The 13407-nt window shown below is 43.0% G+C and overlaps 1 protein-coding gene across 1 annotated transcript in view; it reads left to right on the top strand.

Annotated features, from left to right (window-relative positions):
- The first annotated feature begins 12259 nt into the window (after positions 1 to 12259).
- Positions 12260 to 13407, top strand: part of lrp6 (low density lipoprotein receptor-related protein 6) — a 43510-nt gene continuing 42362 nt past the window's right edge. Inside the window, exon 1 of the mRNA XM_015962897.3 lies at positions 12260 to 12536. Coding sequence (XP_015818383.1) covers positions 12482 to 12536 — 55 coding nt within the window. The 5' untranslated portion in view covers positions 12260 to 12481. The remainder of the gene's footprint in view (positions 12537 to 13407) is intronic.

Raw genomic sequence — 13407 nt, 5'->3', positions numbered from 1 at the left:
AGATCGGCTCGTCGCACATGTGACGTCACCACATACCCCCCCCAGCTTAGCTGCTACTTACCACATGACCAGATTTATGGCGGTTCTTTCCTCCTGAAGGAAGGATTTGTAGTTTGCTGCACCTAAAGATTTGTTCCCTCAGTGTTCTCAGTGTCTGGTTTGATGACGTCACTTTCGTGAAGCGCATTTGTAGTCCTGGACTTATTTTCACACAAAACCTAAAATCGCTTTGCCCCTGTTCTTGGTATGAAAATGAGTCACGGACCTCATACGTGAAATCCATGACACTTAGCAAACGGAATTGGAAAATAGCGTTTTTAGCCCCGTTGAGTTGCATTCATTTTGTCGTTCCTCCGGGTACCCGTGATGCAGAAGTACATGGGCGTGACTTAGGCTCCCTGTTGAACGGCGAGGAAACCTGGAAACTGAGGTTATTTTTTTTCCAGTTCAGCCTGGTTTCTAGTAGATCACGCCCAGTGGGATGGTGTCGGACACCTAGGTGAGGCTCATAGTGAGCGGTATTTACAAAGTTACGTGTTAACTAGCTTACTATCGTTAGCTTTCGTGCTCCCTGCTGCTGTACAAGGATGTAAACAAGTAGCTGACAGGATTCACCCTGCTGGATTTCTACCATTATGTGATGAACAGCGTTTCCCTTTAACCTGGATCTGGTTATAAAAAGTCTGGTCCCCATCAGTTTTTGTCGCTGGCAGGGTCACTGGGTTCAGATGCTACTCGCACCGCGGAGAGGGGAGTTAGCGGCGTCGCTCATCGTGCTGAATAAATAACCTAATTTACGCACACAGTCCTACATTGAAACAATGTTATTAGTATCTAGTAACTCGGTACGGCGGACGGTAACGCACGCCCTCCATGGTGAAATGTAGGATTATCAATACTAAATAAGTAATACAAACACATCACATTTACCATTCCAGGTCCATCAGAAGCACTTGAACGTTACTCTTACCCAGTAACGCGTGTGTGCTGCATGTGCCAGAGTACTGCCCCGGCTGCTGGTCTGATGGATCCCTGTGGTTCCTTCTGGTTTCTGGTCTCCTTCAAAGTTATTAAAAACAGACGAGTTGAGTTTACGTCCTTGTCTGTCAGTGCAGCCAACCGCGCAGCAAGCTGTTAGCATTTTGCTGTGGAGCCAACTGTGTTGAAGCTGCAAACGGGCTCCAATGAAGCTTAAACGTGTGGAAACGGTCTTTCTGCCCACTGTAATGGCTAAGAGGGCGGTCCTGTGAGCGGCGTGATGTCACGTGGAAAGGGGGACTAGGCCACGCCCATCTACGTCTTGTCTGTGGGTTCGTGAGTCTATGGTCCAATAAAAGTTATTCTCTGATCCCGTCTGATATGTGCCATGGATTTAAGATGTCCGTGAATTTTAAAAACACGTTTGGATGCCAAGAAATGACTGATTTTACACGGGCAGCAAATTTACTTCAGGTTTTGTGTGAAAAGACGTAGAGGACTACAAATGCTCAAAAACTGTCTGAGTCTGAGCGAGCGTCACGTCCTTCTTCCGGGATGACAGGAAGAGCATTAAACGTGGAAGAACCATGTGGTCTGTAGCAGCAACACTGGGGAGAAGAGATGCTGCTGACGTCATCTTTAGTCTTAATCACCATTTTTACAAGCTAATTGATCTCAGACGTGGTCAAAACTCACATAATAATGTTTCATTTAAATGAAAATAAAACCCGTGTGTGGTTCAGGGCGTGAGGCAGAGCGGAGCAGAAAATAACTTGTATAGCCTCGTTCAGGGACCCACAAGCCGACGGGAAGGGGAGGAGCCTAAGGCTTCTTATGAAGCCAGGTAGGATGCTTTTCTGTGATCGGTCTGTTTGTCTCCATTTAAAGTCCTCATCAAATAGCTCTCTCTCTCTCTCTCTCTCTCTCTCTCTCTCTCTCTCTCTCTCTCTCTCTCTCTCTCTCTCTCTCTCTCTCTCTCTCTCTCTCTCTCGCTCTCTCTCTCTCGCTCTCGCTCTCGCTCTCGCTCTCTCTCTCTCTCTCGCTCTCTCTCTCTCTCTCTCTCTCTCTCTCTCTCGCTCTCTCTCTCTCTCTCGCCATTTCAAATAGGAAACATTAACTCTGCTGTGATTGGTCGGCTTTAGTAACCTGTTAAACACCTCCCACTTTCTGTGGTCAAGGGGGAGGGGGAGAGGACATGTCTTCGTTCGCGGTCAGGCCATGCCCGAGTGAGAGATGAGTTGTCACATTTTTTAATCGTCACATGATGTAGATAATCCTCTGAGATGATTTGATGTGTGGTTTGTTTAATAATCCACTCAGAGTTCACCGTCGTGGTCTTTGATGTGTTTTCTCGGCAGCGTTATTCTACAAATATCACTTATTGATTAGGTTTTTTTAGGATGAGTTGTGTTCATCGAGCACCGTTTTGATGTTTTCGCATCATAAATGAAATATAATCATGTTTAAGAACGGTGTAATAATACCTAAAGTTCAACTAAAGAAGCTAAAACTATTAAATGTATTACAAAAACAAATCAAACTTTATTCCAGACACCAAGTCCAGAATTACAACCAGTCCAGGAAACTACAAAGTCCATTAAATCTGTTAAACCATCACAGATTTAAAGGCATCTCCCTGTTCTGGGACACAAGTAAAAACCTTTCTTCTGTTACTTAAATGTACGATGGGATGAAAAGATCTAATCTCGGATTTTCCCCACAATCACTGAATCTGTGGGTCACAGAAAATGTTGTAACACCACCTGAACTCAACAGCTACCATCAGCCATAAAGACACAACATGACCTTACGTTTTTTCTAACGCTGTGGCCGTATGTAACATATAACGGTTTAGCGTGCTAGCTAATAGTGTGAATTATGGTGAAGAATGAGACCGATTTTAGCTTTCTTGGTTTACTCCTCACTTCAAAGTCAAGCAGCTCGGTGCTGCCGACAGCCTCAGCCTCAGCACAGGTGTTGTCCCAGCAGCTTTGAAAGCAGCAGTTGTTCGGCCGACCCTGAAGAAACCTGGTGCTGATGTCTCTGTGATAGAAAATTACAGGCCTATGTCTACCTTTTACATCAAAACTGCTTGAGAAAGTCGTTTATCAGCAGCTGGTCTCACATTTAGCTGACTCTGATCTGTTTGAGGTTTTCCAATCAGGGTTCAGGTCTGGCCATAGCACAGAGTCAGCTCTACTGAGGGTCCTAAATGACATCTATCTATCACTAGATCAGGGAACATCTGTGCTGCTTCTGTTGTTAGACCTGACAGCAGCCTTCGACACAGTTGACCACGCGATTCTGCTTGATTGCTTGGAACGATGGGTTGGGATCAGAGGGTCAGCTCTGGATTGGTTTAGCTCGTGTCTCCACAACAGGACATTCTATGTTAAAGTAGGTGATGTTTTTTTCTTCTTGGGAGGGGCTCCGCTGGGGGGTCCCGCAGGGGTCGATCCTTGGTCCTCTTTTGTTCCTCCTCAGACTGCTCTTTCCTCTCTGCTGTGAACACGGACCCAGGAATCATGCGTGTTAAACACGGCTCTACCAGCCGTCAGAAGACCGGCTGTTCACAGACAACAACTCCGTCACTTAAATGTTTCCAATACGAACAGAACCAGACTCGAAACTGAACACGTGGAACATCTTAAATGAAACGATCAAACAGAGAAGAGCATTAGCCACTGACACATTAGCATTGGTACTGTCGGCACGGGACCGGAATTCGGTTTCCCACATTGGTCAGATATGCGTTTTTTATTTTTTTAGACCTCCTCACCAGCGGTCCGACTGGGACCAAGGTGACACTTTGGACTGATTGGCCGGCTGAAATTACACCTACCGCCTCCGATTGATGAGTAGAGTCAGCCAGCGGGGGGGGGGGGGGGGGGGGGGTGTTCCGCATGTCCTCAGCTCATCGGATCTCATCCCAGCGAGCTGGCAGACAGCTGCTTAGGGAGGAGAACACTGTGTGTGTGTGTGTGTGTGTGTGTGTGTGTGTGTGTGTGTGTGTGTGTGTGTGTCCCAGCAGCGGAGACAGAGTTTTATGAGGAGGGCGGACACAGCAAATTATTAAAATAATGTGGTTCAGAGTCCCTAAAAGCAACATAACTCTCACTTTGTTTGTTTTCCTCATTAAGGAGGACACGACGGACTTTCCCTCACGTCTTAAGACATACCCCATCTCGAACTTACGCTGGGCTGACCTGGAGCTGCTGACTATCCCACAGACTAGGTACAGGTCTAGAGGTGGTTGAGCTTTCTCGGTCTTGGCTCCTTCTGGAATGAGCGTCCACTCGATATGAAACGGTCACTCAGTCTTCAAACAACTCTTGAAGACCTGCGGTGATGGTTTTTTATCGTTTGGATGTACGGGACTTGGTTTTATGCTCCTTTTACATTTTGTATGTTGCTTTTATGACTGTATGTTGTTTTCATCTCCTTTTTATTGCTCTCGGTGTTTTTAGTGTGTTATGTTCAGTGACTTGGGCTCCTGCAAAGGCAGTAGAAGGCGCTTTATGAATAAAGATTGGTTGATTGATCTTAAACCCCGCCCGTGGGCTCGAGATTTCCGCATTCATGAGAAGTTTTTGGGATTTTTATGTGAGTACTACACCGCCCATTCGAGACCGAACTGACGCTATCCTCCTCCAACCGTACCAACGCTAATGCGTAAGCGGATTTCTGTCCATGACACTAGCCGGCCCGGCTCTGGCTTCACTTCCTGTTCAGCTGCTCCCAACAGAGAACGTGAGATTCATGCACACAGATGGGAATGAGCAGAAGGGCGGTTGGAGGACAGTTTGAATGATGAATCAGGATTCAATCGTTAGAACCGGAACGTTCACATTTCCGAGGCCATTAATTGTTCATTTTTAAACAAAACATTTAATTTATTGGTTGCTGTCCATATGTGGAGAGTATTTGAAGCAATATGGCAATAAGAATGCTCCACTCCATCTTAAAATATTTGAGATCAGCAAACAGGATTCACATTCAGACAAACATCATCTGAGTAAATCCAGAACTTTCCTGTGTGGAACTTTGGTTTCACTCTAAATATCTGCCACTTGTCCCTCTGCCACTATCTTCTGACACGTGGACCTGCGAAGGTGAAACTGTCCGTGACCTGCAGGTGTCTCAGGTTTTACTTGGTGATGGTGGACGAAACTTCAGCTGGTGACAGAACTCCCAACAGACAGCAATAATCTGACTCTCAGGAAGCCTCTGAAGTGAGCTGATGTGGAGAACTTGTTTGAGAGTGGCTCACCTGCACACACCTGCATGTCTTCAGCCTGAAGGCTCCCCTGAACTCACAAAGTTGGTTTGGATGTCACTTTCACGCTTTCACTGTGGTTTTATATTTGCTCCACAACTCTCTGTGTTAGCGATGGATGCAATCCTGTTTAAATCGATGCACTATTGTACTTGTGTGTTTTTGATTATATGATCTGCTTCTTCTTACATATATGATTGATTTTCATAGCTAAGAGAGCACTGGCTGAGCACTATTTTCTTACGGTGAGCACATTTGTACGAGATGAGTGGTGCAGCCTGCACTGCTTCCTCTGACCACCAGGGGGCAGCAGCAGCCTAAATATCAAGCTGCACTGAACACTTGATTTTTACTCTGATTACTGACATGAATGCTAATAGTTTGGTCTTGTTTTGTGATGTGATGCTTTTACATAAGTTTGGGATTTGATGTTTTGTTGTAAAAATAAAAAAAAATGTGAATTTTGTCAAAATCAGATTCATTTTTGAAGCACATAAATGACATGGCAGCCTACCAAAGTACTGAACAAGGAGGGTAACTAGTTAAAGAACAGATCACACGGTTAAAACACGTAACAATAAAAGTTAAACCCCAATTAAATAAGCAGTCAGAAAAAACATACAAGTGAAAGACATAAAAAGCAACCTCTACTATGTGGTGTACTAGTGGGTTGAATTTACCACAGTCAAGATGACACAAAAGACACCGAGAGATTAACGGCCAAAAGCCAGTGCTGGTCCGCAGAATGTAGGGATCTTGTTGGGGCATACTGCTTTAGCTGTTCAGGTAGTAGAGTGGTGCTTGGTTATTAAGGGCTCTGTAAGTGAAAAATAACTAGACTGGACCCTATAGACGACAGGGAGCCAATGCACCTCTGCCAGCACGGGGATGTGATTCCTTCTATTTGTACCCGTTGGGAACCTAGCAGCTGCGTTTTGTACCCTTTGCAGATGGCTGAAGGAGGTTACGTTGGCTCCTTTTGAAGCTTTATGTTTTTCTATTTCTGTGTGGACAGAGTTTTTTTTTAAAACAAGGTGGTGTGGATGCAAGTTTTTGGAGGGGCGGATATTCGTTTAAAAAAAAAACCCGGCTACGTGTGGACTAGGCCTGAGTCCTCCATGAAAACATCTCAAAGGGTGGCTACATCGGGTTACCCATGGCGAAGCCTCAGTTGTTTGTGTATATAAAAAAATAGAAGACGTATTGTTTACATTATATCACAATAGTAATCACTTTTACGGATTTCTGAAAAATAATAGAAAAATTATGTTTTGTAAATATTTTGAAGTTCTTTCTTTATCTGCCGGTAGAATAATTATGTGTTCATTTTTGGAATTGGACAAAGTTTGGAACACCCTTTTATTTATGAAAATAAATTATTTTGTCGGGAAAATTATAGATCATATTTATTTCTGTGTGACCTCAACACTGACAAACATTTTGGCATTTGTCCTCTAGGTCTTGATAAAGTTTTCTCCTCAGTGAGAGCCACCACATGTGTCCTGGACCCGATTCCCACAAGGTTTTTTAAACAATGTTCTGATTCTTTTAGAGACGAGATTTTAACTATGATGAACTGTTCCCTTCAGACGGGGGTCTTTCCTGCTGCTTTTAAACGGGCGGTGGTCAGACCCCTGCTGAAGAAGAGCAACTTAGATTTTAATGATTTAAACAATTATCGACCGGTATCTAACTTACCATTCTTAAGCAAAATTTTAGAAAAGCTTGTTTTAATTCAACTTAATGATTTTATCAACACCCACAATGTCTTTGAAATATTTCAGTCTGGCTTTAGGGTGAACCACAGCACCGAGACGGCCCTTGTGAAGATTTTAAATGATTTTAGAGTAAATTATGACAAACTGTGTTGGTTCTACTGGATCCAAGTGCTGCCTTTGATACAGTAGACCACACTGTTCTTTTAACTCGTTTGAAACGGATCGGCCTCTCTGGTGCTGTCCACCAATGGTTCACGTCCTACATCACAGACAGGACTTTTACGGTGAGTTTGGATACCTGTTCCTCTAGGGTTCATGGGATTACATGTGGTGTGCCCCAGGGTTAAATTTTAGGCCCAGTGCTTTTTCACCTTTAAATGCTCCCTCTTGGCAGTGTCATGGGTGATATGGGATGAATTTCCACAGTTACGCTGATGATACACAGCTGTACATGTCTGTGTCTCCTGATGACGCACAGCCAGTGGACACGCTTTTTAATTGCATTTTTGACATAAAGTCCTGGATGGCAGCTCAACCAGGACAAAACTGAAGTTTTAGTCATCGGTCCTGAGGCCCAGAGAGAGAAACTTTTACCAAAATTACAATCAAAAGTGAAGAACCTGGGTGTCATCTTTGACTCTGAGCTGACTTTTATCCATCATATTAAAAATATCACCAAAATAGGTTTTTATCATCTAAAGAACATCACCAGAGTCCGCCCCATTCTCTCTCGGGCCAGTACGGAGACGCTGATGCACGCTTTTATCACCAGTAGGATAGACTACTGCAATGCCCTGCTTTCTGCTCTTCCTAAAGAGGATGTCGGGTTTGCAACTTCTACAAAACTCAGCAGCACGTGTCCTGATGAAGACCAGGAGGCGGGAGCACATCACTCCAGTTTTTGATTCACTACATTGGCTCCCAGTGTGTTTTAGGATCGATTAAAAAAAAATTTAACGGTTTTTAAGCGTCTTAATGGTCTTGGGCCTTCTTATCTTTCAGAACTGCTTTTACCATATGAACCCACGCGGTCTCTGCACTCCTGACATGGTTTGGGGAATGCGTTTAACCCAAGACATGCAGAATCACACACTCACAGATCTTATGGTAAAAAAAATTTTTTATTATAAAACGGGAACTGAAGGTGCACCGGAAAAGCCCAGTGGAGATCGAGAATGGGAGCGCAGCGTCCGAGGAGGGGAGAGCATAGGAATGAGGAAGGGTAGGTTGGGTGCCGGGGCAAATCCACGTGAGGTGTTCAGGAGAGGGAGCGAGAGGAGAGCAGGAGAGCGGGCCGGCTCGAAGGAATGGAGAACGGTGAGAGCTGCGTCCGAAAATCCTATGGGGGCACAGGTGAGTAATCCTGAGGAGTCGCAGAAAACCAGAGACGTAATCCAGAGAAGTCAAAGAAGTCCAAAAACGTTCCAAATCCTGGTAACGGGTAAGCACAGGGAAAAGATCCAAAGGTTCACAAAAAATCCTAGAAACACTAGAGCACAAAATCCAAGAGTCGCAAGAGGGCAGGAGACTACCAAGCTGTAGTAATCATCCGGCGTCGAGGAGTGTTCTCCATCCTCCTTTTGTAGCCAGACCTGCTGCAGCTGGAGCCTCCCTCTCCTGAAACACACAACTCAAAGATGGAAAAATAAGAGGAGTACTCACCCCGGCACATGACAGTGTTGTCCCCCCCCCCGCCCCCCAAATATACTAAATTACTAAATATTCTATTTGGAGTTTGAAACTTATTTGTAGTTTACAAATAATGAACATTCAAAATCATTTTTATTTAATATTTTTAATGTTATTTCAAAACCTTTGGAGGTTTTTCAAAGCTTTTCATACCAATGGTGCCTAATGTCAACTCAAGTTTATGTTTAAATTTTTTGCTTAATCCAACTATGGGGGGCGCTATTAACTGGAAAAGTCTATACCGTCAAAATCGTTGAATGGATCCGCATGAAACTTGCTGGGTGTCTTCAAGATACAGCCCTGAGACTGTGTTATATGGTTGGTAAATATTGGTTAGAGTGGGCGTGGTATACGCACTTTTAAACTTTCACAATTAGAAAAAAATCACAAATTTGACCTTGAAGGCTAAATTGCTCAGGATATGCTAATTGCATAAATCTGAGAGTGCAGAAGAAAAAACGCTGCTCCGTGAACCAGTGTGCTGACACTAGTCAGTGACTCGATGCAACCTGCTGGGTTCCTTACATAAGAAACTTTTTACTGATTGGCTGAATGACCTGACCTGTATTGGAATGGTTACTGTGTGAAGGTCCTTCAGACGACTCTTATCGTGATTTGGCGCTTTATAAATAAACTGAATTGAAATTACAACGTTTTCTTCTGAAGGCTAGCAGTTGTAGCTTGAATTCCTTCAAGTTACACTTGATTAAAATCTACTTGCATATTGTCTATGAGTCCCTTAAAAGGTTGTCAAGATTCGAGTGCCCCCTTATGTTTATTGTTATGACTCATTTCAAACTAGTGCAGAATATACAAAAATTTTATTTAGAAAAAGTTTTTAATTTTGTATCTTTAAAAAATATGGGCAGATCTCAGACATGATAAAAGTTATTACATTTTGAGATTTTTGTAGCAAAGTCTACATTTTTGTATGAACTTTAAAAATTAATTTCATTTTTATTATTGTTGAAACAATAATGAAGTTTTTTTTACAAAGGTCTTTAAGTCTGGAGTAAATATAAAGGTGATGTAACATTTGACTTGTACCTGTGATGATCTGAGATTTTTTTGTGAATTTTATAATGGAGTAGGAATTTTTTTTGTGAATATTTTAATTTGAGGTCGATCATTAAAATGACATTTACCAATTTCTCTTGACAAACACTTTGGATGTACAGATATAAAAACAAAACCAAATTATGTTTATATGTTTATGTTTATTTGGCAGACGTTTTTATCCAAAGTGACTTACAATTTATAACCTATAGGGCATTCCACATTTCACATTCCCATCTGTGAATATTTTGGTATTTTTATGATCTTGTATGGATTTTCTAAATCATTGGTTTAGTAAGTCATAAAGTGAAAGGCATAATTTTTACTGAAAAAAAGCATTTAAAGGAAAGAAAAAAATAGGAATGATATTTACACACAACAAAATATAGAGGGTGCTGTTGCAAAAGAAAATGCATTTTGGCTGATAACTGTCAATCCATAGGCCTAACATTACCCCCCCCCCCCCCCCCCAAACCCAAAAATCTTAACAATTTTTTTAACGTTGGAAGATTTTGCATCACTTGATCAAGGTTGCACACATTTTCAAATAGCTAGATTTTTTGCTCTATTGCAAATAACACAAAACTTGGTTTTTGTGACTACTGCATCATTTTTTGCTGAATCGATTTGAGACTTGGAATATATGATCTGTGGATAACTAAACGTGATAAAGAAATCACAGAAATAATAAAAATCTTGCTACTGATGCAGCTCTAAACTCTTTGTGCAGCCAGCAAACAACAACTGACCAAATCTCCACAATGTTTCAGATTAAATGATGGAACTGGATTGTAATGAGGATTGAGATGTGAGCCATGCCCGTCCACTTAATGTAAGATTTACATACAAGCGGTGCAAAAGGGTCAAAACGTTTTGCTGAGTGTTCATTTCATTGAGCTGGTTGAAGTGAGCTGACAGGATGCCGGCAGAAGAACGTGTGGGAACGGCGGGACCGTCAGGAATGGCCAGAGCGGGACTGCGTGGGGGATTCAATTCAATTCAAGTTTATTTATAAAGCACCAAATCACGACAAGAGTCGTCTCAAGGCACGTCACGAAATAAACATTCCAATTCAGGTCAGTTCATTAAGCCAATCAGACATAATGTTTCCTTGGAACCCGTTGATAACTGCTTGCAGTTCAAGTATGTTTTTGTGCTCTTTTTGTTAATATCTTCTTATTGGTTTCAGAAAAATTTGGAGTAGATGTTATAATTAACATTTTCAATATTTTTGAGAAGTTTTTGATTCGTGCAATTTGGCAGATGGTCCTGGATTGTTTCTCCACCTCAAAAACAAAGTCCTGCTGTGTGGTGTTGTTGATCCCAAACTTCTCACCATCTAAAACCTTCCTTAGTCTGTGGCTCACGCCTTGGCTGGCCTGGTCAGAGTCTTTCACCATTTTCAGCCAGGATCCTGCTGGTTTTGCTTGGCCCTTCCTGGAATTTTTCTGATGTCTGCCTTGTTTTATCTGGTTTCTGTTAGCTTGAAGTGATGTTGATCTTGATCAAACAGTGGAGATTCCTCATTAGATTCCCTTTACCAGATTCTGGGTCAGCAACTTCTGTTGTATCTGTTAGGTTTAAAATATCTCATCAACCTGTAAGGAACCGTTCATAAAAGGAGCAGCCATGTTTGTTGTCAGAATTAGCTCCACCCACTGACTTTGATGGGTGAGGCTGACAGAAGAAAATTATTGATGAACAGAAGATGAAACAATGACTTAAATCTTGAAATAATTATATATGATTTTTTATAAATAAATTTAATATTTTTATTCACACAATCCACAAATTTTATATTTTAATAATTATTTAAGCAGAATATTTTGGGCTTTATCTATTTTTTTAATTGTACCACTTTGCCTCTCCAGTTGAATCATATTTAAATTCTTTATATTTGATCTTAAAAAGTAGATAATTCGTAGATAATGCAGGGATTATAACATTTAGAGTGCATTACATTCACACAGAAAAACTGGTTTATTTCATTACATATGTATAACCTTTCATTATTGTGACAACATACATCAGCATTAGCATCATGAACCACATTAGATGCAGCAGCAGGGCCTTTATTCTCTCCAGATAGCACTGTAGTTGTATTTGCTTAATAAAGGTTAAACTAAGATCATATTTATTATTTTGTCTTATAGCCTGACAAAAAAAATGTGCACAAAGAGATTTAAACAAGTGAGCATGGGGGCCCACCTAGATGGCTTGTATCCAGGGCCCAGAATTTGGTGCTACGCCCCTGTAAATAATTAACAGGGTCGATGCTGAAGTTTGAACCAGCTGATGAGGGCTCAGATTCCTCATCGTCTTCCTGTGGGGTCCAGAACTGGAAATGGAATGTTTTAACAGAAAATCCAACTTCTGTGTTTTGGGCCCATTTTTGTGATAAAGTAGTTCCACTAGGATCTTCTCACGCTGCGGTTTTGCGGACTCTCGGTGGTTTGCGGTAGTTGGTTACGGTTCTGCGCAGTCAGTGTGCGGCTGAACAACAATAGAAAGCGGAGCCCAGGAGGAGGAGCAGCAGGAGCAGCCAGCTTCTTGGCAGCGGAAGGAGACGACGGATCTCCTGCAGGACAATGTGAGATACTCGGAGAGTGGATCCAGCAGCGAGAAGCTTTCCGGGATGGAAGTCGAAATAGTTTGAGCCACATCGGAACCGAACCTTGCTGCGAATTGTCCCGAAGAAGCGCTTGTTTTTGTTCGGAGGAAGCGGCCGCAGCGATGGGAAAACGGCGCTGAGAAACGGGGAAAGATGGGAGTCGCGCTGCGGAGCCTGTTGTTGTGTACTTTCTGTTGTCTAATCCGAGGTGAGTGTGTTCCTCCCGGCCTATGGCTGCTCTCTGACCCGGGCTTGGCGCTTTGTGGATGGGAGACAGAATGCTCTCTACCCAGGGTTTGCGGTATGGGGACGGGTTCACGTACCGCGCGTTCCTCGGTGGATGTTTGGGGTTTCGGGCCGAGTAAAGCTAACGTTAGCTTCCTGCTAGGAGCCGCTCACATCACAGGATTTGTGGGAATTCTGTCCACAGAGACCGAGCGGAGGACTGCTGCCGCCGTTTAGGGGCTTGGTTTCAGGCTTACTGGGTGATTTAACGACAGGTTCAGGCTTTCGTTGGTAGTTTAACGTTGTGTTGTGACTGGAAGTGGCTCCGTCGGGAAGAGCAACAACGGGATCTGCGGACGCGCTAGCTAGCTGTCGGAGCTAACAGGTCAGAGCTAGCCAACCTGTGTTGGCTAACGATCATGTTACATTCATTCAGGCGCAGCTCTGAACTCGCTGATTATTCTTATCATCGTTATTATTATTATTATTGGTATTAGTAGAAGTAGTAGTATGTGTTCTGATGTATACAGACGGCAGCTAAACGTAAAACACCTGCCTTAACCACAACTACACACCGCTGGTCCGCTTCCCGTTGTTTACGCTTTAGGAAAGTGTGTGTGTGTGTGTGTGTGTGTGTGTGTGTGTGTGTGTGTGTGTGTGTGTGTGTGTGTGTGTGTGTGTGTGCTCGCTCCTGAAAACTCTGACGTTTTCTGTGTGTTTTAGTTCAGATTTCTATTTTACTTTGTACTCAAAGTATTTGGGATCATTGTCATCCTGGGGGGGGGGGGGGGGGGGGGGGCTACGAGTTGGCCCTGTAACCGGTAGATTGCCGGTTCGAAACCAGGCTTCAATGT

Source organism: Nothobranchius furzeri, chromosome 1, assembly GCF_043380555.1.
Source record: "Nothobranchius furzeri strain GRZ-AD chromosome 1, NfurGRZ-RIMD1, whole genome shotgun sequence".
Classification (NCBI taxonomy): Eukaryota; Metazoa; Chordata; class Actinopteri; order Cyprinodontiformes; family Nothobranchiidae; genus Nothobranchius; species Nothobranchius furzeri.
Note: the sequence above shows the minus strand (reverse complement) of the source record. Positions and strands in the feature narration are given on the sequence as shown.